Raw genomic sequence first — 26,367 nt, 5'->3', positions numbered from 1 at the left:
TTACCTTGCTCTGAATGTTTCAAGGACTGCCGTAGTTGGAGCAGCTGGGTGGCTGACAAATCTTGGCTTGCTTGGAGCTCCATCACCTGCTGACTTAAACTAGCTATCTGAGCTTTGGCTTCATCCTGAATGAAGACAACATTTTTATCAGGTTAAAATGTCAATGAATTATCATATGCACAATAGAAAGTATTATTATATAATAGGTATATTGTAAGTATATTATAATAATGAACTGGGATATCAATAGAGTTTAGTATAGTATAGTAAGTATACTATAGTATAGTATAATATAGCATGGTATAGCAGATTAAAGTCTTGAAAATTTTCAAGCTCAAAATAAAAAATAAAACTTTACTTTTAATGACTGTTGTGAGTTTAAATCCAATGGGCAGTGAGGTTAAGAAAAACTGGACGAACAACCCCATCTTGTGACCAGAGGAGCCATAAAGTGACATTATAAGATAAGATAAACTTTATTGTCTAGAGGGAAATTTGTCATGGACAAAAGTGCAGAGCTGCTCACAGTCAAAACATTCAGCACAAAGAAAAAACAAAAAACCAAAAGCCAATATAGAGAGGCAGACAGTTGTCCACAGTGACAACTGGTAGAGGTAGAGGTAGAGGTTTATATTGCACCTGCCCTGTAATACTGCACTGACTTCCTTGCGATAAGCAGGTTTAAATATATTGTACATATCCCTTGTACAAGATGAAAATATGCCTGAAGAAAGCATATGATGACCAATTCAAGGCAATTCTTTAAAAAACTATGGATATATAAATAAAGTAAAAATAAAACATTTGTTAGAGGCATGAAAAAGGTTATCGAGAAAGCAGGCTGAACAATCATTCATTGATTCTTTGAGGCCAGTTTTAGGTTTATGTCCTAGAAATTTTAATTTTTAAGAAGATTAGACATACCCTCTCTCTTTGTGTGTCCCTAACTTCCTGCTGAAACTCCCGTAGAGCTACGTGTACTGACTCCAAGTCCATCTCTTCATCTTCATTACATGATAAAGATAACATGGATCTGTCTGTTGCAGCGTCTCCCCCTAATCAGAGAACACACTTTATGAATTATGTGCTTATAGAACAAAATGACATTCCAACATAGTTATGTGAAAATGCATATTCATACCCTTTGCTTGTGGGTGGTTTCTCCATGGAGATGGAGACCTTCTACGAGAGCCAGGTGTACCTGAGAGCCTTGTGTGGCTGACGCAAACAGTACGACGCAAAGTTGAATACAACCCCGACAACTTGAGCTCTAGCTCCCTTCGTTTGGCATCAGCCAGACTCTGCTGCTCCTCTAGACCCTGGACCTTCCTTTCAGCGAGGCCAACCTTAACAGAGAGTTCTTTCACCTGGACCTGGGCTTCCTCCAGTGCTTCTTCCAGCTGTGTGGTGGTTTCTCTGTGCCTCTGGTCACACTGCTGCTGGTAAACCTCTTTCTCTTGCAGAAGATCTTGGTTCTGATGTTCTGATGTCTCCAATTCCAGTACACGGAGCTTCAGACCTGCAACCTATGTATACAAAAGAACAGTCACAAGTTATACCTAATTTTTATGGCTTAGAAAGTTTAGGATTTTTGCCTGTATCCGATATGGGACTGTTTATAAAGTCATTTCAGCTGATACTGATTTTGATACTGATATAAAAATGTCGCTAAGACCAAAAACATCAGTCTTTAAAACACACTTTAACATGTAAGGAATGAGGATGAACAAAAAACATAGCTGACGTAGGTTGGCTAGTCCTGCCTTATACTCCACAAAAATTATTTTTACATATGGCTGATTTTTAAGCTAATACAGGCTGATATTTACAGCCGATATATTGGGAGTAATTATGTGCAGAAATATGCGTATCTGACAACACAATGAATTAACTTTTTAAGATAATATCTGCCAAACCTTAAATTATACGGATAATATTGTGTATCCCTACTTATTGCTGCTGTCTTTGACAGGAAGCTCTTGAAAAAGAGATTTTTAATCTCAATGAGGTTTTCTCCTGGTTAAATAAAAGTTAAATAAATAAAATAAATTGTTTCTCTGGGTCATTCTTGTTATTGGATAACAGCAAAAATATAGTGCATGACTTGAATATTGATTTGGCCTGATTAAAGTGGACTGTATTCAACACAGAATCAATTCACGCAGAATAGTATGAATCTGTGCATACTCAGAGCACTGTGCCTACTCCAGCCATAAACAGCAGCATAGAACATTAGATGCTAGTTATTAGCCATATACGGCTATGGAAGTCTGAAAACTCTGGTAAGAACTTTGACTGAGATATCTTTAGCCTTTGGAAGGCTAATCTCAGCTGATAATGTTGGTCAACTGTTATGTTGCACGGGCTCTGTTTGATTGTATATTTGTCATATTAGGTTTAAATAAGGATACATCAGTCAAGATTTAAAGATATTTAAAAAGAAAGTTGGGAAACTTTATGTTGGTTGCCCCTCATACTCCTGTAGTGCAGATCATTTGATTTAGCTCAGGAATAAGGACAGGCCTTTCAGCTACCAAATGGCTCTTTATTCAGCATCATTTTGGCTTTTAATGTATTAGATAAAAATAGACATGAGAGAGAAAAATTAGCTGCTCATAACCTATCTTCTTGAATAGTTATCATTTCAGTCTAACCAGTGCCCCACAAGGTTTCTTTGCTAAAGAGTATATCACAGTTTCCTTTACAAGCATTTTCATGACAAAATGAGAGGAAAAAAAAAGGTTCATTTCAGTAGAAAACATGATGTGTTTAGTGTTAGTCTATCACTACTGCTGTAGCATGGGCTAAATAATTCTTTCAACCAATCAACGAGCTGCTGTGAGTCTAGCTCCACTCTTTAGGGTCAGATAAATATGCTTGGTAGTGCAACAGAAGGGTGAAAAAAGTAGAGTGGTACAGATCAATTATTGTGGCCCTTTTCCCAAAATCTGACAATGAAAATGCAAATTATTGCGTACCTCGCCCAACTGAACAAAACTGCTTGATGGAAACGCAGCTGAGCTAGCATTTACCACAGACAGCACAATATACTATAGAGGTTTGAGACTACAGCGTAGAAGAGGTCAATAAACATTACAGAGAGATATAATGTGAAGTTTCTTTACTGTTTAAATTAACTCAAAACTGCTTATAACTGGCACAGTTCTATATAAAATGTTAGGGTTCATCTTCTCTTTCGAGTATGGCAGGTATTCTTTCACTATGTATGCAGAGGTGGAATGTTTGCTCTTGCATGTTGTTAACAGAACAATTCCCCGAGGCCTTCTACCTCATTCAGCGCTGCGTCTCTGCCAGCCTCGCACTCCAGCACTCTCTGCTTCAGATTGAAAGCCTCGCACCGTGCCTCCTCCTCCTTCTGCTCTTCCTGACACACCCGGGCCTGCAGCTCTTGCAGCTCCTGTTTCTGCCGGCCGTTCTCACCTTCAAGTACCTTTACCTGCTCGTTTTAACACAGATCACAGTACTTGAAAGCAAGCCTTTATAAAAAATAAGTCAGATGGAAAGCAGTAAACTCAATGATCTTTTAACCTGTCTGCGCAGCTCCTGCAGTTCTCTGCGGGCCTGTAGGTGTGACTTCTCCAGCTCTCTCATGCTGCTGCGTAAAGTAGTTTGCTCCTGCTGCAACGAGATTTTGCAGTCTTCAAGGACAGCTACTTTCTGCTCTTTCTCCTCGACAGCTCTTCTTAAACTTGTAAAAGACACATTAATTATTAACATTTTTAAAAAACAATGCATTTCTAAGGGAATCTGCGGTTCAGTGTAACAGCTTTACCTGCTGTTGTCACTCTCCACTCTTTTGATTAACACTCTCAGCTCCTGGTTAGAAGCTTGGATTGCTTCTTTCTCTCTGGTCTCATCCCCCAAGAGCCTCCTCAGATCCAGGGTTTCTTTTCGTTGTTTGTCTCTCTGCTGTGCACACTCCTGGAGTTCCCTGTGTGCTTCAATCAGCTCTGTTTTCCCTTTAATGAGGCCATCCTCTGCCTCCCGCAGCTGCCGGCAAAGACCCTCTAACTTCATGTTCAGATTATGGAGAATGAAGGCCCAACATGTCAGTGTTGAGAAGTTAGAGAGTTCTACATTATTGAACAGTTAACCCCTTACTCATGTGTGGTAAAGACAGGTGGTAAAAATCCAAAAAAAATTACAAATAATATAAGTAATACTAAACTCTTACATGACTCATAACCATTCAGTAGGGTATAACTGGTTCCTGTCTCTCTTTTAAACATCATTAAGACTTAATATTGTAACTTAACACTTAATAAATCATCACTTAAGGAATATTGATGCATGGTTACTTCATAAAATAAATTGATAAGCAACAAATGAGCAGGATTCTTGCAACATAAAAGTTTAATTGAACTCCATATGTTTGCGAAGCATTTCTCTCTCTTAAGTACTGTTTTATACCAAACTGTTTTTCAGATGCAAACATGTATCTAAGCAACAAACAGATAAATATAGCTCTGTCAAAGAACTTGCTACATGCGCATGACAAACAGCCAGCTTTATATGCAATGCATTAGGTAACTGTGAACTATGACTTCATCAGTTTTAATGGTTGGCAGCAAAAATTAATGCTGTATTCTTTATTTGTTTATGTATTAATTCATACTGAGTTGTACAAGACTTTAGCATCATCATAGCATCCTTTTTATACCTCTATTGTCAACTGCAACCAGATAAACTTCTATCTACAAGTACATTCTTAACCTGCTCCTGGTTACTTCAATGGTTTTCAGCCTAATGTAAATTTTATGGGGTTACATAAATTCTAACTTTATAAACTAATTAGTGGTATGTTTATAGGTGTTAGGGATGTCATACAATCAATTTCATAATAAAGATTAATGTATCAATTTCAATTGTCAGTCACAATTAATCACATGTTTTAAATCAAACTATTTTGCATATCAAAACAAACATTTTTGTATGCACTCATAATATGAAGCAATCCTTGCCAGTGTCTTTCTTGAATAACAGCCTGTGGTCGTTGAGAGATTTGCCATTCTTCTTTGGCAAATCTCTCAAGCTCTTTGAGATTTGATGGCCTTTTGGCATGGACCTTGACCTTTAGTTCACCCCCACAGATTTTAAATGGAATTCAAGTCATGGCTTTGTGCAGGCTCACTTTGGTCTTATGGAGGTAGGTCTTCTCCAGGAGCCACATATGTTTTGGGTCGTTGTTGTGTAGAAGACAAAGTGATGAACATACTCAGTTTTACTGCTGACTGCCTCAGGTTTCCTTTCAAAATCTTCAAATACCCTTCTTTCTTCATGATTCCTTCCAACCTTAAAGATTCCCAAGTCCAGATGCGCGGGGGGGGGGGGGGGCAGTGAATAGAGTCGGAAACAGGGAAGAGAGCGGGGAGAGACATGCAGGGGCCGGATCCAAACCCGGGCCGCCTGCGTACACGGTGCACAACCCAACCACTCGACTACCGGTGTGCCAAGAAAAGGTTTTTAGCTTAGCTTTTACTTCATATCGCACCATCACCACACAACTCAAGTCCCACCTCTCCCATAACAACCGTTATGAACCTTTTCCATCGGCTTCCGACCCCAACACAGCACCAAAACAGCACTAATGACCTCCTCTCATCAAACTCCACATTAACCAACTGCCTCTCTGTAATAAAAACCTGGATGACTATCAATTTCCTTTCTCTAAATGAAAATAAATCTGAATTCAGGCTCATTGGACCGAAATCCCTCACCAAATCCATCCATAACTTCAGCCTCCAAATTGGCACCTTCACCCTGTCTCCCTCCCCCACACCCGCAATCTTTGTATCATTTTTGACAGTCACCTCTCCTTTGATCATCACGTCACCAGCTCACTAAAACTGCCTTCTTTCACGTAAAAAACATAACCCGCATCTGTCCACTACTCTCCTTCCCTGCAGCTGAAGCTCTCATCCACGCCTTTGTCACATCCAGACTAGATTAATGCAATAGCATCCTCTATGGTACATCCTCAGCAGTCCTCAATAAACCCCAATACATCCAGAACTTCGCAGCACATCTCCTGACCCACACCCGCTCCCATGACCACATTTCCCTAGTCCTCCGAAACCTCCACTGGCTCCCTGTCTCCTACCGCATCCAATTCAAAATCCTCCTCCTCACCCATAAAGCCCTAAACCAACAGCCCCCCCTACCTTACAGACCTCCTGCACCATCACACCACCTCCCATAATCTCCGCTCTTCAAACCCCAATCTCCTCTCCCCACCAATAAGAACCAAGCATCAAACCTAGGGGGACAGAGCCTTATCCATAGCAGCCCCCTCCCTCTGGAACTCACTCCCCAAACATATCCAAGACTGTATGGACTCATCCACATTCAAATCAGTGCTCAAAACTCACCTTTTTAAACTGGTTTTTTAATGTTTGATTCTGTTGCTGTCTTGTCACTTTGATTGCTTGCTTGCTTGTTTTCTGTGTTTGATTGTGACATTGTACTGTTTTTGGCTTTTTCTTTTTGTGTAATGTATTTTATAATTATTGTACATTATCTTTGAGTTTTTGAACAGTGCTTTAGAAATAAAAAGTATAATAAAAATAATAATAATAATAATTATTATTAAACTTCTGATACGTCAAAAATAGCATTATTACACCACAGGAGGAAAGAACTTGATATAAGTACAAGAGAATGTTCAAAATGTTAAATGTTTGGTATTACTAGAAGCAGGTTATTTTTTAATCTGTCCTCTGAGCTGTCTTTGAGGTTTTTTAACCTTAAATATGACATTTAAAGGCTCATCACAATCAATGTGCAAACGCGGACAGCCTGAAAAAAAATCAAATAAACGTATTCAAAGCCTTCGTCTGTTTTCAGTGTAAATTTCATAAACCTAAAAACAGAAAAATCTGTTGTTTTTTTGACCTACATGATACCAAAAGCAAAAACATGCTTTCTAAGAAATTATCAGACTTTACTGGGAAACCCTTCAGCATGCTGTAGGTCTGATTGCGGATCAGATAACACATCTTAGCATTATTGTTTGAAAGCTAAACCTCAGCGTCTCCTATGTGAAGTGCTATATGTACATTCTTAAGATACTGTATGACCTAAATTCAGTTTTATGGTAACATGTTGTGTATAGCAGAAGAAACAGGGAGGACAGAGCTTATCTGGGCACGGATAAGAGCCAGTTGGGCCTGTAGCCAGGTGCTGTCTCTCCCCATCTCCTTACTGCAGCTCAAAAGTGTAAAGAATCCATGGAGGGCAACTTGATAAACAGCAGCTCTTGCCCCCCAGGAGGTATCAAGGAAGGAGGGTTAGAGATAGAAGGATGAGGAGTGTTATGTTCAAAGGCCACACAAGATGGTTCTTTCTCATAAACTCTAATGTGAGAAAAAACAAGCCAGTGCTGATCCGGCCAATTATACTTTATTTTATCTGATTTTTTTGGGGGGGTGTTGGGGGAAAAGGGCTGAGAATATGAGGGCAGTAGTGTTGCATTATAACGGATGGGAGATGGGGACCTGAAGTCCCAGTGGAGCCAGCCTTTCACTGCTGCAAGGGAGAAAATAAACACTCCCCCACTTGCTTATTTACACAAGGGGTTAACTCAAACTTTGATTTCATATTATGGTACCAGGGACCATATCCTCCCCCATCTTGCTCTCGCATCCCCCCCCCGCACTTTCTTCCTCTCTAATGCTCTCTAGCTCTCTGTCACACACTCTCGCTCCTCCTTTGTCACAGTCTGACATGAGAATCCTGGGATGGGATAAGTAAAAAAATAATCAAACAAGGAAGCGAGGAAGGGTAGCGGCCAAATATGACAGCGCCGCTGAAGCTTGACTTGATATATGATAGGGAGGGCTCTCCAAAACCTCAAAAGTCTTCTGCTCTGGCTCCACACAACCTCATTCACTATACTCTGACAGGACTAAGGAGACAGAGAGAAGACAGGATGATCCTCATTTTTGCTTTTTTATGGAAACCAATAAGTCCAACACAATAAACAATCCCCCTTTTCAGGGAAACCAAGCTTTTAAATCAAGGCATGTTGAGGCCCTTACTACTTTGCAGTTACATCTTAATGAGGTGGCTGTGAGCTTGTTGTTTAACTAAAACGCCCGGCGACCCTGTGCCTGGAATTCTGACCTCAAGCAACCCCAAGAGATGAGATTTACGGCTCTTGTTTGGCTCAGAGAAGTTTGTCACTGGCCAGAAATTATAGTCTCTAATTGCGCTTTTATGTTTATATTAAGGTCAGTGGAGCTAAATTTTCCTCTGGTGAACTTGACAGGACAAAGACTCAGAGAGTGAGTGCTGAGCCTGACTCTTAAGAGTGGATACCAGCTCTTCTTGTAAGATTTGGCTCTGCACACCTGATGGCACGCTGATGCTTGTTAAGCTCTGTGGCATCAGCCAATGTCAACAGCAGAAAATGGTAAATGGCTCTCCCTCAAACTGGTAGTAATTAAAGCAAACTCTAGCTCACTCTGGAGTCATATCCTTGCTCTCCCATCCAACGCCAATCCAAACAAGCTGGTAATTTCCTATACATTTCTATGATCCTACTGTACAGAACCACCTCAGGTGATATTGTCCATATGTTCTGTATAACTTATCTATTCTTTATTCAAAATGTCCAACTGAGATCCTAGCCTTTACTGAAATAGTGCTAACTTTGTCAATATGACAAATATACTTGTCAACACCCTTTTTCCAAGAGGAAGACAAATTAGGCTAAGAAAAGATGTTTGATAATAACGACTCTTCTGAAATGTATTTTATGTTTTTGTGAATGAGACGAGACTACAATGTTAGAGTTGGGCTGTTGGAATAAAAAAAAACAAACAAACAAAAAAGAACCTTCTGCAAACAAACATATCAGCATTGTTTATCAAATTAAGCTAAAATGCAACACCTTTGACAATATCTGTGGTAAGTGCTCCCAAACTTTGTTTTAGATCCTGCTGGTTAAAAATAGTGATCTACAAGTGAAATGTGTGTGAAAATTGGCAGGTTAAAAGCGAATATACCATCCAAACAAAGTGACATATCACAATACTGTGATGTGTTCAAGACCAGATAAATGCAATGACTAATAGCTTAAGTAAATATGATGCATTCAAACTTCACACAAAGAAAAATAGAAGCTTGTTTTGGGTTGTTAGCTTTTTCCTTAGTTTATACATGAATAATTTGGGTTTAATTTTTATTGTTACCCTCTTCATCCCCTAACCATCTAAAAGAGTATAACATTTTGGAGGCTCATCCAGGATACAAAATGAAGATAAGGACATTTTTGAAAAGGCTAACCTTTAGTGTAAGTTTTGTGCAGCTTCCTCAGTTTCATGTAAGAGTCTCTAGCTGCGCAGTGTCAATCCTTCCAGTGGGCCAATATTTAATTTTGTTGTCCTTACTTTTGGGGCTATGTCAGGTAATAAATCCTGTTTAAAAACAATGAATGAACATCCTCTACTTGTGAGTCTGAAGGACAAATAAAATAATCTGAAACACCAGAGAACACCAGAGTTTAAAAACAATGAATGAACATCCTCTACTTGTGAGTCTGAAGGACAAATAAAATAATCTGAAACACCAGAGAGATCGTTTCATATATCAATTGCTTGAGATATATTTCACATTCATCTGGGAGACTTCCCATACAAAGTGTTAGGGAAGAGCAGGACTTTCCAAAGAAATCTCAGAAAGCAACTGGACAAATCTTCTGTCTTCCATATTCATTATGGGCAAATCAGAGCAACAGGACAAAATGAGGTAGCAGGCATGGGCAGCTCTGGTAGTTACCTGAGCTTGACAGACAGGTGCTCTGCTGTTTAAGAATGGTGGAACTTGTTTGTGGAAAAAACTCATTCCACAGCTGATCAGGAGAAGTGCAAAAACATCTTCTCTGCCTATTAAGGCTTACAGTGCAGTTCTTTGCACTTATTTTAAAACAGAAATGTGTCCCAGTTCTGATAAAACTGTGGCTATACTACAGTTATATCCAAGCTAATCACTCCACAAGCAGCCACTGTGTATATCGGCTTACACTACAACTAAATCCTGCCCGTAACTATCGCAAACTCATGCCAAAGCAGGTTGGGAGAAGAGAAAACACATCTTTTCCACAAGAAAAGCCTTCAGTGTGAGCCTTTCCTCTTTTTGGTGAAATATGGTTCAGTTCTGATTAAACTCTTGCTATTCTATAGCTACATGTGAGCTCATGGTTACACTGGCGGCAGCCATTGCTATTGGAATCCAACATAACTAAACCCACCCATAGCTATCGCCATGTTCTCCTTAAATGATGCTGATTGGTTAGGTCCGTTCTCAAACTTGGCCTAATCATTTCTGATTGGAGCTTTGCGAGATGGATCTGCCTGATGACAGACATGGAATCTGCCCAATTCATCTGCTTTGCAAGGTTACAATATAATGTTTGTGGTGAAAAGAAAGTTGAAACAAAACCAGTAACGTTTTTATGTTTCCCTCACCTCCTGCTGTGTATGTTCTCTCTGCTGGTTCAATTCTCTGACCTGCTCAGTAAGACTAGTTTTGGTGTTCTCATGGCAGCTCAAAGACTCTTCAAATTGAGTCCATAGGCTTTGCAGCTCAGACTGAAGGACAGCCATGGCATCCTGGAACAAAAAAATTCCTCTGAGTGAAATGTAAAGATTAAGAAGACTTAAAGTACCTGAAACCAGTAAAGCTGTATCATATCTAACCTTATCCTGCTCCTGTTTGCTAAGTGCCTCCCTCTGCATTCGCCCATGCTCCATGCCAGCAGTGGCCAGGTCCTGCTGCAGGGCTGCTAGTTTCTCTGTGAGGACAGCCTTCTCTGCTTCCTTTTGGAATAACGCCTGGTCAAAAAAGATGGAAGGTGAGACTCTAAGTTGGGGCTGAATGACATTGGAAAAAGTTACACTGCAATATCTTTTAATTCTGTGTTAAACGTTACAATTTGGAACATTTGGGAAACTATTTAAAATGTATGCAGTGAGTTTCTAGAGGAAAATAACATTTAAATCTGACAATCAACATTTACATTACTTTAGACTTAACTGTTTTTCTTAGTCTCACACTGTATGAATAAAAAATGTTGGGAAATTATATTCCTCAATATTGTGATAGTGATATACATAGCATGATGAATAAACCAAAGCTGTAAATCTGAAATAAATGAAGATATTTTTACTGGTAATATTGCAAAGTTTACTCTTAGTATAGCTTAGTATAGCTAGCTTGAATTTCAAGTAACTTGTCTGCATAAAATAATGTCTTATTTTTTGCAATAATGCTACACTTTTGCAATGTGTTTGTTGCAAAAGTTCATGATGCAGCTCCAACTTTTAAAAGAGGTACTGGCAATAAAGCCAGCATCTTGCATTAGGATATAGGCAGGGTTTAATGAATAAATACAATTCTAAAGTAAGTCAAGATCTGGGAATGTGAAATAATCTACTATGCCTTCGGTTTGACTCTAATTGTGATACATTTGAAAGTGCAAAATCATGAAAAACCAATGAAGACCACCTAACACACCTGCTGCTTTTCGGTTTCAGCCTGCAGGAGGCTTTGGTTGAATTCCTGCTGCAGCCTGGTCTGCTCCTCCCGCACCTGCTGCAGCTCCCTCTGACTGCACACACGCAGCTCCTCACACTGTCGGTGCAGCTGCTCTTCAGCCTGCTCACGCTGATGTGTCAGCTCTGCACGCTGCTGTTCCTATCAACCACAGAGAAATTCAGTCTCCTACAGAGTTCATAGATAGCTAAGAAGTCAGAGTTAAATTTTATGAAGCCAACATTTCTATGAAATTTACCATTTTTTGCTGCTCTGCTTCAAGATGCTCTCTATGAATTTTCTCTCTATTATTCAGGGTCAGCAGGGCATTCCTCTCCACCTGGGCCAGCTTCTCCTCTAACTTACTTTGTTTTTGTTCTGCTTGTTCCACCTGATGTTCAGCATCTGCACGCATCCGAGCAACATTACCTAAGCACATTTATCACAAGCAAACCAAAATATTAGATGGAGATGCTTTGGGATCTATTTTGAGTTTTATATACAGGGAATATTCACTCATGTTTTTATGTGGAACATGCTAGCTTAACACCATTTATCCGATCCATGTGTGTTTGTGTTGAGTGTTGGGACCCTGGTCAGCTGAAAAAGCAGCCTCAGTGATCCTGCAGCCCAGCTGTTGCAGAGCTCACAGCTGAAATATGGATCTCTAGTGGGCTGTTGGAAAGACTTCATGGTTAGGGGGCTTGGCACGGTGGACAGTGGGGTCTCTACGGGAGGGAGCTACTCACGCGTCAAGGCCTCGTTAGCCAGGAGCAAGCTGCGCCTCTCCCCTTCTGTCCTGGTGCGCTCAACCTCCAGAGACGAAACCAGCTCCTGGCTCTCAAACAGTGCTGTCTCCAGGGACTCTTTCTCTGCTCTGGAACACAGCGGTTAGAACTCTGAAAAGAGAACCTTTGAACTGCTAGGTGTAGAAGATCATAAAATCCAATGATCCATCATGAGATTTTTCCAAATAAAACCATGTTACTTAAAGACTCTTGTTACATGTGACAGACTAGGCTTCAGAAAGTAAAATATGCTTAGAAATGCTGGCAGTAAGTCTTACTTAAATAAACACACACAGAAAAATGTTTACAGTGTTTTTAGGGGAACTACTGATGAATATAAATCAATTGCACTCTTAACCAAACCATAACCATAACCATAACCCTGACCTTTAACCAATAAAGACAGATGAAATTTACCGTAACCTGAGCAGAAATTAAACTGTGAAAACTGGTTTTAAATCTGAAAAAGATCCAAATACTTTAAAAGGTCAGACCCCAAAAACACATACGCACAAACAAATACAAAAAAACTTGCTCAGACCTAAGTGCAACCAGCTCCTGCGTGAGTCCACAGGCCTTTCGGTCAGCAGAGTTTAGTTTGACATCCAGAGCAGCCTTGTCCTTGGCCAGCTCCTCCCTGTCATGGGTAGCTCGCTTTAGGGCTGTGGTCTGTGTCTCCAGCTCCTTCCTGCACGCACACAGCTCCTCTGACACACTCTGCATCTGCTTATTGACCTAAAGACCAACACACACATTAAAAGGCAGGCAACAAGAGACTTATTTATACTATTTTCTTTATGAGTTTATGTATTTTATTATTATATGCATTCAAACTTTAGCCTAAGAGGGAGAAGTTTAAGTAGCTATAAGAACATTAAAAGTTAAATCATACTTTGTGATGTGTATCTGCTGATTTGCGAATGGTCCAGCCGTTTCATGTTGCCTTGCTTGCTGTACTGATAGTAAATGCTGCAGATCCTGCTTGTTGCAGCTATTAAACAGCAATGAACTAGAAATATCTTCTGGTGCTTACAGTATATGCCTCTGCAAAGATTTGCTGTATAGTTAACAGTACAGTAGATGCTTAAGAAAAATGGTCTATTTTCTGTTGTGGTGTAATTTATAGAAATCTTTAAAGAAAGGGATGAACGTGAGGCCCAGTGACCCCGACCTTTGACCTCCAAAATTCAATCAGTTACTGCTTGAGTCTAAGTGGACCTGTGTGCAAAGTTCAAAGAAGCACTGTTATCAAGCAAGGGAAGAACATGAAGCCATATGACCTTTGACCTCCAAATTCAATCAGTTCATCCTTGCGACAAACTTTTTACTCTGAGCTGCAATCTACAAATCTCGCCAATTATCCTTGAATCAGAGTGGATATTTGTGTAAAGTATCAGGAAAAGCCCTCAAAGTGTTATTGTGATACCACATTCTCAAACAAGAAATGAACATAACGCTCAGTAACCCTGACATTTGACCTCCAATCAGCTCCTCCTTAAGTCAGAATCAACATGTACACAGCTTAAACAAAAATCCCTCAAAGCATCCTCTTCATCAGTGGTTCTCAACTGGACAGGCCTCAGGACCCACTATCAACTCCTCAACAAGAGATTGCAACCCAAATTTCAGATTTGTTTTTTACCAATTAGAACATTTAATGAAAAAATACTCAAATTTGGACCTCAAATAGAACAATACAAAGTCAGTCCTAAAAGAGTTTCAATGACTTTTTAGCGCAATTTCGCGACCTACTTAAAAGGGTTCTACGACCCACTTTTGGGCCCCGACAGACCAGATATGAACAGCTGCTTTAGATACCACGTATCCAAACATGAGCTAAATGTAAGACCCAACGCCTCCGATCTTTAACATTCAAAATTCAATCAGTTCCTCCTTGTCTCAGAGTGGACTTAAGTGCAGATTTGAAGAAAATCCCTCAACGCATTCTTGACCTATCACATTTACAAGCAAGGGATGAACATAAGGCCCAATGCTTGACCTTTGGTTCCTTCTTGAGTTGGGGTGGACATTTACGCAAAGTTTGTAGAAATCTCTCAAACCACTGTTTCAATATTGTGTCTACAAGCAAAAAGTGAACATTCATTCGGCTCATGGCCTTGACTTTTGACCACCAAACTTTAGTAAGTTCATCCATATGTCAAAGTGGACTTTTATGGAAAGTTTGAAGAAATTCCTTAAAGCGTTCTCTTAATATCATATTGAACAGCAAGGTATGAACATGAGGCTCAATGACCCTGTGCTTTTATCTCCCAAATTTAACCCGGTAATCCTTCAGAGTGGGAATTGTGCAGTGTATGTACATGAGACCCAGTGACCCTGACCTTTAACCTCCAAAACCTAATAAGATCATCCTTGAGTCAGAGTGGGCATTTGTGCAAAGTTTGAAGAAAATCCTGTAAAGGGGTCTTGAGATATAATCAGAATAGCCTGGATGGATGGATGGAAAACCTGAAAACATAATACTGGTGGCATAAAAAGGCATAAAAAACTGTAGTTATTCATCACACTGGACTTGAACTGCAGGGCCATAATAAATGCATCACCAAAAGCAAAACAGAAGTGATTAGTGGTGTTGTAATTTTTTCCAGTTAAGTAAATCATTTTGGCTCAGAACAGAAACCTCTATCTAGAAACACAAATAAAGAACAAAATGTGCAGTTAAAGCAGGATTTGCTGTTTTTTTTCTTTCAGCAGTTTTTAAACTTCAGTACAGACTAATGTACTGAGGATTCAGTATAATAGAAAATACACTTAAATTAAGATAGCTTAAAAAGTCACAGACAAAACATGACAAATGAACAGTATTTAGCATCATTTAACTATTATGGAAGTAAGCAAAGGCCCTGCTTAGAAAACTCAGTCAACTAAAAGCATACAATCATGCTGAATGCTATTAAGCAGTGTAAGATAAACAGTCCATTATTAAATGGCCAGCTAAAAAGGGTCAACTTTAGCAGAAGATTTCTGCTACTTCTGTTTTACCTTGTCCTCAGAAAGCCCTTTCCTTTGACACTGTTTTCACTCAGCTGTATGAAATTCTACAAAATAAGATTTACTATTGATGCCAGCAATGACGAAATTCAATTCCCAAGAAAATACTTTAATAGAGCAGAGGACTCAAAGGAATAACTTTTAGATGAAGGTTGGCTGACAGAGAGAGAAAACTTGTGTTGTTCTATGTAAGCTGTTAGACTTTAACATCTGGCACTGTCTTTCCTGATGGATTGGATTAGTACTTGATGACAGTTTAACCTTAACATATTTTAAAAAGCTGACCACTTGAAATAGCTCACATGGCTATATCCAAAGTCAAAACAGCCCATCAGCATCTTTGGAGCTCATAAATTAAATTAAATTACACCGTATATGTTATGTGTCTGATCCATTCAAAAACTGAGGTGTTAAAAAACATGTTTTGGTTTTATGAGCAGCTTTTGGCCTGGCCACTGACATCCTAAAGTTTCTGCTGCTTGCCTGGCAATCTCCCTTTGACAACAAAACTCCACTAGTCAAGCCAAGAAATGGTTCCAGCACACAAGTTTCCAAAAACTATAACTGGTCATGTTTACATCTTTGTTTATGTTCTGATTAAACTAACAGGATAGGAAGCGTTAATTAATGAACTAAATAATCCCTGGTAGTCAAATTTCTTTAAACTTTGGACAGTGTGAGACAAACTGTTTTCATACCACGTACCTATCTTTCATATTGAGCTAAACTTAACTGGCTGTTGGGCTTGTGTTTATCTTATGCATACAGACATGGATGTGTTATTAATATGCTCATCTTACTCTGAGAAATATCACTGCAAAAATACTACTTTGCTTATTTTCAAAAATGTTACTCTGTTCCTTTTAGGGATTAGAGCCTCAAGGAACTGATTTTTCAATATGCAATTACTCAAAGAAAATTTGAATATCTTATAGATGTACTGGGACATTAATTATGGTTTATTAGATTGATGTTTATACAATGCAAATCATCACTGCAAACAGATTAAGCACTGACATTAACAACTAACTTGACATAAAAATGTAAAACATAACAGATAATTTACCTTACAATGCTGACTAAAAAAGATTGTTTCTTAGACACGCAGTATGTAAAAGTCTGCCACCAAGGGGCTCTCAACCAAAACAATGACAGACCAGTGCTGCCAAGCTCCACCCATCTCCGCTGTTCACTTCTTATTTTGAATTGAGGACTCTGTTCAATAGAAATGGCACCTCATAAGGCATGTTTATGAAACAAAACAACAACATTTTGTTCTCATAGTGAGGGAGAAATGCACTTAAAAATTCACTTTCACGCTCATGCTTGAAGCTGTCCCAGGATGTTAATGCACTCTAGTGTATTATTTTGTATGCTATATGAGTTTTAAGCGTGATCACGGAGATTATATGACCAAAGGCAGGTGCATGCTGATTGTCCCTGAATGATTGTACATATTGTATCTTTAAGTTAAGCTACAATATGTAGAGTTTTTTCACTGAGATGTCTAGATTAATCAAAAAATGAGTAATCCTATGTTAAATACTCTTATTGAGGTCTTTCAATATTTCCAACAGTTTTTAAAGCCAACAGTGTACAAGTGTAAAAGGGACTTCATACCATAGTGGCTGTCTGGATGGAGCCACTGTGACTGACACGACTTGTTTGGAAACATAGAAATTACGTAAGACTGCTGTATAGTGCAGTGGGAGCTGCAACTAGAAGCTACCTACTTCTGTTGCTGCTTTTCAGCCAAGTTTTGTGCTGTTTACTTGTGATGGACAGCAATTAATCTCAGTCACTGGTGGGGGGGTTCAATCTCCCATGCTCACCCCTGTAATGTGGACCCACCCCCACACACATTTCCAGGTTAAGTAGAGACCAAGGCCACTGCTCAGAGTGGACTCCAGTGTGGAATCAATTTTTTGGTTTATTTATGAATGTTTCATGATAAGGGAGAAAAGATGATAAAAGTGTCCTTCCTGATTTGTGATGCAATCAATCCCAGAATGCTCTGTGAGTAGCTTACAGCGCGAACAAGGAAGGGCACTATTAATAGGATTTCTCCCTCACTGCAAAATGAAATTCATTAATGAAATGAGAACGTCAGCTTAGTGTTTGGAAAATACTCCGTACTGAATGTTGTTTTTTATTGAACAAAGTCCTTAATTCAAAATGCAGATGAACCAAACTGAGCTGGTTGGTCTCTAATCACATTATTGTCATTGTTTTAATTGAGAGCCCTCAAGCGGTAGAATTTGCATACTGTGGGTCTTTGAGATGCAAAGTTAGTCCCTAGAATCTCTACAGTCATTAGCGCTATAGTTGTGTCACATGACGGTTATGCTTTCTTCTTTTCTATTTAAATCAGTTGGCAAACAGAATACAATACAAATACATTCCTTTCAATGTCTGTCAGGTGTAACGCATTACAATCAAGCATTGGTAGTAATAATTAAAAAAAAACCAAAACAAAACAAAACAAGATGAGATCATAGTTGCAAAATAACTTTGATCTGCAAACATTAATGATGATTCAAATGTAGGAAAATGATGGCCATTCCTTGTTCCTATATTGGTTTGACTTGTTGAAATCAAACAATAATAACGGTTTATTATGTAACAGAAAAAACATAAAATTTTAAGTTCTAAATGTTTTTTTGCTGTTATATGTTGCATTTAAGGCTACTTATTGTACAAACAGCCACACAATGTTTGAGCCTCTAATTGGCCTCTACAACGTCCCATATTTTACTGCGACAAATTGTTTTAGAAGCAACAATCACTGTAATTTTATTCTGAACCTAAGCAAAATGAATGAACACAAACTAAATATTAGCCCATGACGTCTTTTGGCCTCTCCTTGGGTAAATATTAAAGCAGACGAATAATATCAATGTGGTGCCCAATGAGAGGGACAAAAACATCAGCTTGGTGCGATGGATGGCCAATCCAGAGCTTGTTTTAAACACAGTCATTTATTTTTAAAGATAAGCTATCTAAAAATGTTTGGAAGGAATTTGTCAAATTGTTTAGGTTTGTTTTATTTTAGCTGGGATCAACATGGATATCCTGGTTTCATATTCAGAACAGATAACAAAACAGAAGAAGATTCTTCTCATTCTTTGGGGAAGCAGGGATCTGCTGAGAGAAGAGTGGGAATACTTTAGGTGTAAATTTATTGGTTCTCGGCTAACCCCCACTGGATATTATGTGTCTATCTATTTATCTTCTCCAGTTCACATTTGTTCATGAGGATCCCTTGTTTGTTATCTCCCAAGTTACCCATAAAACACGGTGTTGGGCTCAAACTGACTCCACATCCCATTTGAGAGAAATAACCATGGCAGATGTGTGCAGTACCTGCAATACATTTTAATGTGACAACGAGGTCCATGAACCTGCTGAAAGCTATTAATAAAATCAACATGATTCTCCCAGGTGCTGAGATAGGCTAAAGTAGAGGTTGAAGCATGTGAATAGTTGGGGGGCCTCTGACCTGGGAGTGCTGCTCCAGAGCTTGAGAGTTCTCCCTCTGCAGCAAGCTCAGCTCTACTTCTAACTTCTGGCAGAGATCCTGCAAATGGCCGTGGGAGCTCTCCAGGGCTTTTTTCTCTGCGAGCAGATTCATCATCTCCTGCTGGAGCCATGCTGTCTCCTCCCTGGCTGCTGCCCGCTCCACTTCAGCTTCACGTCTATGCTCACCAAGCTCTGCCTTCTCACCTTCAGTCTGTAAGGGAAACAAATAATACATTACTTTTGGTCAACACTGGCTTTTATCAGTATTAAATGGCAACTGAATAGATACTGACCTGCAAGAGAATACGATTTAGTTCCACCTTGTCTTTGGCTAAGCCTTCACTCAAGGCAGTCATTTTGGCAAGAGAATCTTTCAGGGCAGCCTCCTGATTTTGCAATTTGGTGAAGGCTAACTCATGCGCAGCACTCTGGGACTCCATCTGTTAAGTAAATAAGGATTAAAACACATTTAGAGAATCTTTAAATACACAACAGTATAGATAAAACAGTCTACAGGCTATTTGATGAGAACAGTATTATCATACAGGGTGTTGGTTTCAGTAAACCTTGTGACCCTAAAAGCCAATACATGTCTACTTGCTGCAGAAAAAAAAATCTACAATGGTAACCAGTTTTACTTTGTTAAGCTTTGGCCTCTGTTCTCTCTCAGCTATAGCAAGCTGGTGAGCTTACACTGTGACCAAAATCATATGACCAGTGAGTCCTTTCGATTTACAGATCAACTGAGACTTAATTGGACACATTTGACATTTGATGAATTAAGTGTACCATAACATCCCTGCACACCAGGGTGTCTTGTTTCATAATAGAGCAGTGTACCTTGCTGAGAGCCAGAGCGAGGCTGGCCTTGTCATCCTCCAGCAGCTCCTTTTGCAGGCTGATTTGACTCAGAGCCTCCTTCACTGTCACCAGCTCCCTACGCAAATCTGAGTGCTTCCCTTCAAGCTCCCCAAGACTCCTCTCACTGAAACACAAAAAGTTACAAATACAAGACTCTAACACAGTTATTTGTCTCACACAGATTATTTATAAACAAAATCCCTCAGCAGTAATCCTTCTCCACTTAAAAAGATGGAGAAACATTACTGCCAAAGGCCAGAACACTGAGGGAGATACTTTTGTGCTGTATCGCATGTCATGCTCCAATTCTCAGCTAATCAGATCTTTTTAAGCAAAAGAAACCCTCAAAGAGAAGAACAAAGTTTGCTGCTCGCATGAATGCGGTAATGCAATGTAAATCATTTACATTTTCATTCAAATGTCATCTGACTGCATTGCCGGACGGAGAATGACATGTGTTACTGATCTGAACTGTAAACAAACGGAACTTGAAAACAATCATGGGTGACAGGATGTGTGTTGTGTAATGGTCATTCTTTCTCTGCTCGTGCTGTACCCTCTTTGGGCCTCTGTGCGCTGCCGTGCCAGCTGCATCTCCAGATCCTCCCTCTGCTGCCTCAGGAGGTCCCGCTGTCTCTGCAGCTCTAGTGATGAGCATCGCAGTGCCTCCAGCTCTGCACGCTGGGAGTTCACCTCCTGCTGCTGCCCTGACAGCTGCTTCTCCAGGCTGCTCTTCTCACTGTGAGGCATGGAGGTAGAGAGGAAAAGAAGAGAAGACAGACACGGAGTGCTGAGTTTCTTTGCTGCACAGTGGACAGCAGTGCTTGCTGTTATATAACACTTGATTTCATCTACACTTCACAACATTAAAAGCACTTCTTCTTCAACGTTGTAAGAATACTTTTAAATGTGTTCATTAGTAGTGGAATAAAACATCAGAATCACTGACCTGAGTCTTCTGATACAAATGCTGTTTCAAAATATATACTGTATATATTTCAAAAAAGGCACGCTAAACAGATTATCTAGTCCATGTGACTTGTCACTATCACTTTACTACTAGATGGCTCATTCCCAAATCATCCCTAGTCTTTATCAATTAGCTTGTGCATCTATGTCTAGTGTAAGGGTGTACCAGTTCTCATTGGGATGGATGGATAGGTTGAAGAGCCTGGCTATATAGCCCTCCAAATAGAGATTTTTCAGAGGCAGGCTCCAGAGTGTTGTGGGAAATCTACCAGAACCTTGGGAATCATTGAAAAATCACAATTTGATATTGCTTCTGTGCATTGTGGTGCTTATGATTTCAGACAAACATTTTTAGGTTTCCTTTAAACCTGGTTTATACTTCTCTATACTGGTTTGATTATATATGCCGTACAAGTGTTCACCGTTGTGAGCACTGCAGGCTTATGCATTAGTGTTTCTCTGCAATACTCTGCCCAAACACAACTCGGCAGAGCAATTTTTATGCCAGTACCGGGCCCCACTGCTACTCTTCCCGCTTGTTTGTGTACAGGAAGCCATGGACACCAAAAACGGGTGTACTTTGTTGGAGATAGGGCTGATAAATATTGAGCAGTTAATTCTACTGCCATTATTGCAGAGAAAAGAAGAGGGAACATCTGAGGAGATTTTGCCCTTAAATGAGCTAAGACAGAGGACAGCAGGACTTTTGCACTTGTTAGACCACTTAGTGAAAAATGAAGAAATGCATGTCTGTTGGCAAATAGTTTTGACTATTTGTGCCACCATCTACAGATATTTATCTTACTCTACAGTGCACGTAATACGCCTGTCAACATAATCTACACAGACATAGTAACCAAGTGCTACTCAGCAGACCAGTCAGGGCTCTTGCAGGTAGACCTATGGTCTGATGGCGTACGCTAAAACATAGATTTGACACAGAGGTATATGTTGGGCTTTACTCTGCAATTTCCATCCCTTCTTATGAAAGTAATAATCTTCTTGATAAAACAGAAAACTAAGCCATAGTGTTTGCCATTATTATGATCATAGATTAAAACTAGAATAATGTGTAAAATTACTAGAACCACTAGATAATACAAGTCAGTATAAATTATTTATTCTTATCTAAAGTTTGGGTGTCCGAACACAGTGGAGTACCTTGAGATGACCTCCAGTGAGCAGCGGTATCTGTTGCTGTCTCTGAGGCTTTCCTCCAGAGCTTTTTTAGCCTCCTGACTCTCTCTCCTTTCATCCTGGATCTTCTGCTCCATCTCTCTCCTTTCAGTGTCCCTCTCCTGCAGGTGATCACGAAGCGCGTTCACTTGCTCTAGTGCTGCCTCTAGACGCCCATGCAGGTCCTGTTGTGGGTTGTTTATGGAAGGTACATAAAAAACATCTTAGTTTCAGTCACATATCGTATCACTAAAACAGTATTTCCTAATAGTTTTGGCCCTTACAGCTTTAGATAAAGCAATACCTACTTATGACTGTTCATAATAGCTTTTGACCTCACACCATGAGATCATCTCCCCCCTTAGACGGTTACATTTTAAGGGCTCCTAAATGCCTGAGGAGGTGCAATATTTCTCAAGAAAAGGAGACAATACATGCTTTGAATATATCTTATTTATTTGTACATACAGTACACTAGAAAGATCTGTACCCTAAGGTCAGCAGAGACGGGTTCACTTAGGGTCCGATTCACTAATGATGCACTGCAGCTGCTAATAGCTCCAAAAACTGTGCATCATTTACTCCTGCTATCTGCTCTATCTTAAGGTCTAATTCACAAAGCATATAACACTAATGATGTTCAGATGCACACAGGGTCTTAAAGTTGTCCTGTTCCATGTAATTTGTTCTTATTTTACATCAGAATATAGAGAGAAGCTGTCTGCCCCTCTTCTCTGCTGAAAGTTGTGCTCTCCTGCTGACTGAGCTGAATTATGTCCACATAATGATGATGATCAAGGAGTGGAGGGGTGTTTACAGCATATATTTTGATGACTGGCTTGAACTATGTAATATGAGTTACACCATTTAAAACAAAGCCTTCACCCTGACTGGGTCAAGCAAGGGCGACTCTGGGAAAAACATAATTACTGTGCATCACGGTCCCAGAGTTTTCCACTCATGTGGATGAAGTGTGGAGCTGCTGACAGCCCTCAACTTATTTAACCCCTGAATTTATAAATAAAAACTACGTCAAAATAATATTTACAGGCTATGTTTACAGATATTTTATTTTATGTCATAGAGAGGCAAAAGTGTTTTCCTGATCACTATAGAGTTTGAATATGACACCTCATGTAAATATTGTGGAGCAGTTACCTCCTAGTCCCAATGGACATTTTTTCTCCATTCTGTGTGGCTGAGGGTTCACTGAATACATGCAAACAGAACAGATGAATAGAGACACCACTACTCTGCAGCACAGATTAAGGTGCATTTAACAATTGTTTTGAGAATGAAACAGTATATTTTAATTCATTAGCATAGGTTTAGCAGGCACACAAACGGTGCAATCTTTTTGTGAATCAGTTTACACAATACATACGTTTCTACGCATTCAGAGATTCAGTTGAAGCTTTACTGCAGCTTTCCTGTGAATAACGTACATTGCCATTTTATCAACTTTAAAGGGATTTTCTGGTATTTTTGAAGCTGGGTTGTATGAGGTACTTGGCGATAGTAGTGCCATAGGCTCCAGAGATTTCAGTGAGCTTTGACTTTTCCTGCAGGAGATGCTTGAGGTAGTTAGGCTATATAGTACCATAGACAGGTATAGCTCCACTGCGTAATTTAGCGAGTAGGTAAAAATATCAAACCAGCACTCAACAGTAAAGGCGACACTAACAGTATACTCCCTGTTTTCTTTAATTGCACAATTATGGCCTATTAAGGAGGAAAAGTGGTTAAAAAGTAGTGCCAAACTCAGCCGGTCTGGTCTGTATCATAATGTTGTCCTTCACATTCTGAGCACTGAAGGGGCTATTTGCAATACACAATGATGTGGGTGAGTTTTCTAATTGTGTTAGGTCGCTAGTCTCTGTGTAGTGTGTAACAGGGGCAGCTGCATGTCATTGTGGTAATGACGTTACATGTCTCAGCACTTTATACAGGTTTATAAGATAAAAAGAACTGGCATCAAAAGTGCAGTTTATACACCAAATTGCTACAGTGGTCCAGCGTTTTCAGTGCTAAGAATCCAGAGCACAAAAGGCCCTTGAAGTCAGCTGTTTTTGTCCCTGCAATCACAGCGCAATAGTTCTATTTTTGAAAATCATGCTTGTCAATGTCACTTCTCCAATCAAATCAAGAGGGGGTGGTACTTTTATATTAGCTGTGTTAACAATAGTGATAAAGGAGAAACTAACCAGATTTCTTCTTTCTGAGGGTAAAACTTCCAGGTCAGAGCTGCTGCTAATGCTAGGACAGGATTCCTTTACATTATTTCCATGTTATTTGTGATATTTTCTTTGGTAAATGAAAACACTAAATGCAAATAAAGACCTAAGTGATACTTCAAAGGGAGGCAAAACTTAACGTTAATCACACAGCAAAAACAAATACTGGTAAAAAAGCAATCTGAAACTGAGGTTGTTGGTGTTACCAGTCCAAAAAGTGCCATTTACACTCCTTGTCTTCCCAAAAAATTAAAGAAAACATTTGAACAAGGAAGGATGAGAAGTTTTTGTTTGACCTGTGTTTGTTTTTGTTGCTTGGAGAGAACACTCTGCACAGCCATCAGGGTTGTGTTCCTCAGAGGAGATCGGCCATGAAGAGGTGAAGAGGACATACTTTCAAAGCCACTGCAATCACTTTCACCTCCAACCAACTGGATACAAAAAGACAGTTATAAAAACAATAAATTTATATGTGTTAATCTACTGATGGTCTAAGTCAAGTAAGTGCTTTGTTGTTGTTTTGCTGTTCTGACCTGCTGAATGTGACATAAAACCTTTTGGAGTGCTTGGCTCTCTGTGTGGAGGACCTCCATCTCTGCTTTATCCTCTGTTCTCCTCGTCTCCTGAGCAGGAAACCATTTAGGTCAGATAACAAACATACATGAAGCAGGCCTGACATTACCCAGACGGCAGCCCACTAGACAAGGAAGTTGTGGTGTTTATCAAGCCTTAGGTCCAGACAACAGCCAATTTAGCCACCTTAATCAACTGTCTATCTGCCAGCCCCCCCCAGCCTTGATTCTAAAGGTCATACCATCCTGTCCAGACTGATCTGCATGGTGTTAAGGCTGGCATCCTTCTCGCTGTTCTGGCTGCGAAGGTGTTTGACTGTATCAGTCAGCTCCAGGACTCTAAAAGATCAGCATGAATGTAAATGGACAGAGAATAAAAACACAAAGATGTGCAGTTCTCTTAGACTTTGAAGATAAAAGAGTGACATGTACTCCTCCGCTACTGGGTGATCAACACTATCATATTCTCAGCAAAGAGTTTACAACAACTGTCTGGGTTTAACTATGACATTTAAAAAGATCAAAAGCCAGCTAAGATCTAGAATACAAAAGCATTCCTGCAGTCTTCTGAATGAAGCAGACAGGAGATGGTACAAAAGCCTTGATTATTCTATACCAGGACAGAAGCTGTAGTCACTGAGAAAGCTTGCAAAATTTAAATGATCAAGGTTCTGGTGTTCCAGCTACAGGACTGAATTTGATCTTCCTTTTAATCATAGGAAGATTATGAAATTCATAACTGGTCATATGATGAACTATAGATGACCCTGCATCAATATTTCTTAGACAAAATTCTCAATAGCTTTTCTTTCCAAAACTCCTTGCCAGTTTGACCAATCAAAAGACAACAGACAGCTGTTCTTAAGGCCAGTTGTCCGGCTATTTGTGGCTAATCCGCATTTCTCTCTATTTCTCTTTCTCTTGTTGCTGTGATCTTGTATTTGTTGAAAGTGTGCTACATGGATTTGTTCGATAAACAGGTACTTGACAAGCAGGATAGACTGTTTCATATATAAATCATGGGATAATACAATACATCCAAACAAAGTGTCTGGGAAGGGCAGGAATTTAAAAAAAAAACTTCTAAAAGGGTGACTAGACAAAGGTTCTGTCTGTCACATTCATTACGGCGCAATTAGAGCAACGAACAATATAGACATGCACAGCTCCGGTAAGTAACATTAGCTTGTAGACAGACACTGTTGTACTTTACGAACAGTGCAGGTTGCTGGTGGATAAAACTCATTCCGAGGCTGAAAGAAATACTGTCCAAATCTGCTAAAACTGGCACTATACTTCAGCTACAGTTGAACCGGTAGCAGTAAATGCTATCAGCTTGCAATACAACCATACCCTGCCTGTATCTACCGAAAAATCAAGCCGGAGCAGTTCTGGAGAAGAGCAAACATCTTTCATGCATGAAAAGCTTTCAGGGTGGTTCTTTAGTAGAGAAATGTGGTCCAGTACTGATAAAACTGCCTCTGTACTATAGTTACATCCAAGCTCATCGCTGCAGTGGTGGAAGCCATCGCTACCAGCTACCACCCCGTCTCCTCAAATGATTGGCCAAGTCCGTTTTCAGACATGGCATAATCATTTCAGATTGGAGCTTTGAAAGATGGAAACTCCTGATGACAGACATGGAATCTGGCCAATACATCAGCTTTGAAAGGTTAGATAAAA

General features: G+C 39.7%; 1 protein-coding gene across 1 annotated transcript in view; it reads right to left on the bottom strand.

Moving 5' to 3' along the window:
* The window catches only part of crocc2 (ciliary rootlet coiled-coil, rootletin family member 2), a 60,509-nt gene that overhangs the window by 9,339 nt on the left and 24,803 nt on the right, over window positions 1–26,367 (bottom strand). The window contains exons 10-29 of the mRNA XM_041792008.1: window positions 24,927–25,023; window positions 24,646–24,735; window positions 24,409–24,543; window positions 21,864–22,063; window positions 20,290–20,472; window positions 19,713–19,857; window positions 19,166–19,312; window positions 18,853–19,083; window positions 12,883–13,076; window positions 12,303–12,430; window positions 11,813–11,982; window positions 11,536–11,715; window positions 10,719–10,853; window positions 10,488–10,631; window positions 3,794–4,032; window positions 3,550–3,709; window positions 3,290–3,457; window positions 1,142–1,526; window positions 925–1,055; window positions 5–125 (exon numbers count right to left, since the gene is read on the bottom strand). Of these exons, the coding sequence (XP_041647942.1) occupies window positions 5–125; window positions 925–1,055; window positions 1,142–1,526; window positions 3,290–3,457; window positions 3,550–3,709; window positions 3,794–4,032; window positions 10,488–10,631; window positions 10,719–10,853; window positions 11,536–11,715; window positions 11,813–11,982; window positions 12,303–12,430; window positions 12,883–13,076; window positions 18,853–19,083; window positions 19,166–19,312; window positions 19,713–19,857; window positions 20,290–20,472; window positions 21,864–22,063; window positions 24,409–24,543; window positions 24,646–24,735; window positions 24,927–25,023 (3,383 nt within the window). The remainder of the gene's footprint in view (window positions 1–4; window positions 126–924; window positions 1,056–1,141; window positions 1,527–3,289; window positions 3,458–3,549; window positions 3,710–3,793; window positions 4,033–10,487; window positions 10,632–10,718; window positions 10,854–11,535; window positions 11,716–11,812; window positions 11,983–12,302; window positions 12,431–12,882; window positions 13,077–18,852; window positions 19,084–19,165; window positions 19,313–19,712; window positions 19,858–20,289; window positions 20,473–21,863; window positions 22,064–24,408; window positions 24,544–24,645; window positions 24,736–24,926; window positions 25,024–26,367) is intronic.

The sequence above is a fragment of the Cheilinus undulatus genome, linkage group 7, assembly GCF_018320785.1.
Source record: "Cheilinus undulatus linkage group 7, ASM1832078v1, whole genome shotgun sequence".
Taxonomy (NCBI): Eukaryota; Metazoa; Chordata; class Actinopteri; order Labriformes; family Labridae; genus Cheilinus; species Cheilinus undulatus.
Note: the sequence above shows the minus strand (reverse complement) of the source record. Positions and strands in the feature narration are given on the sequence as shown.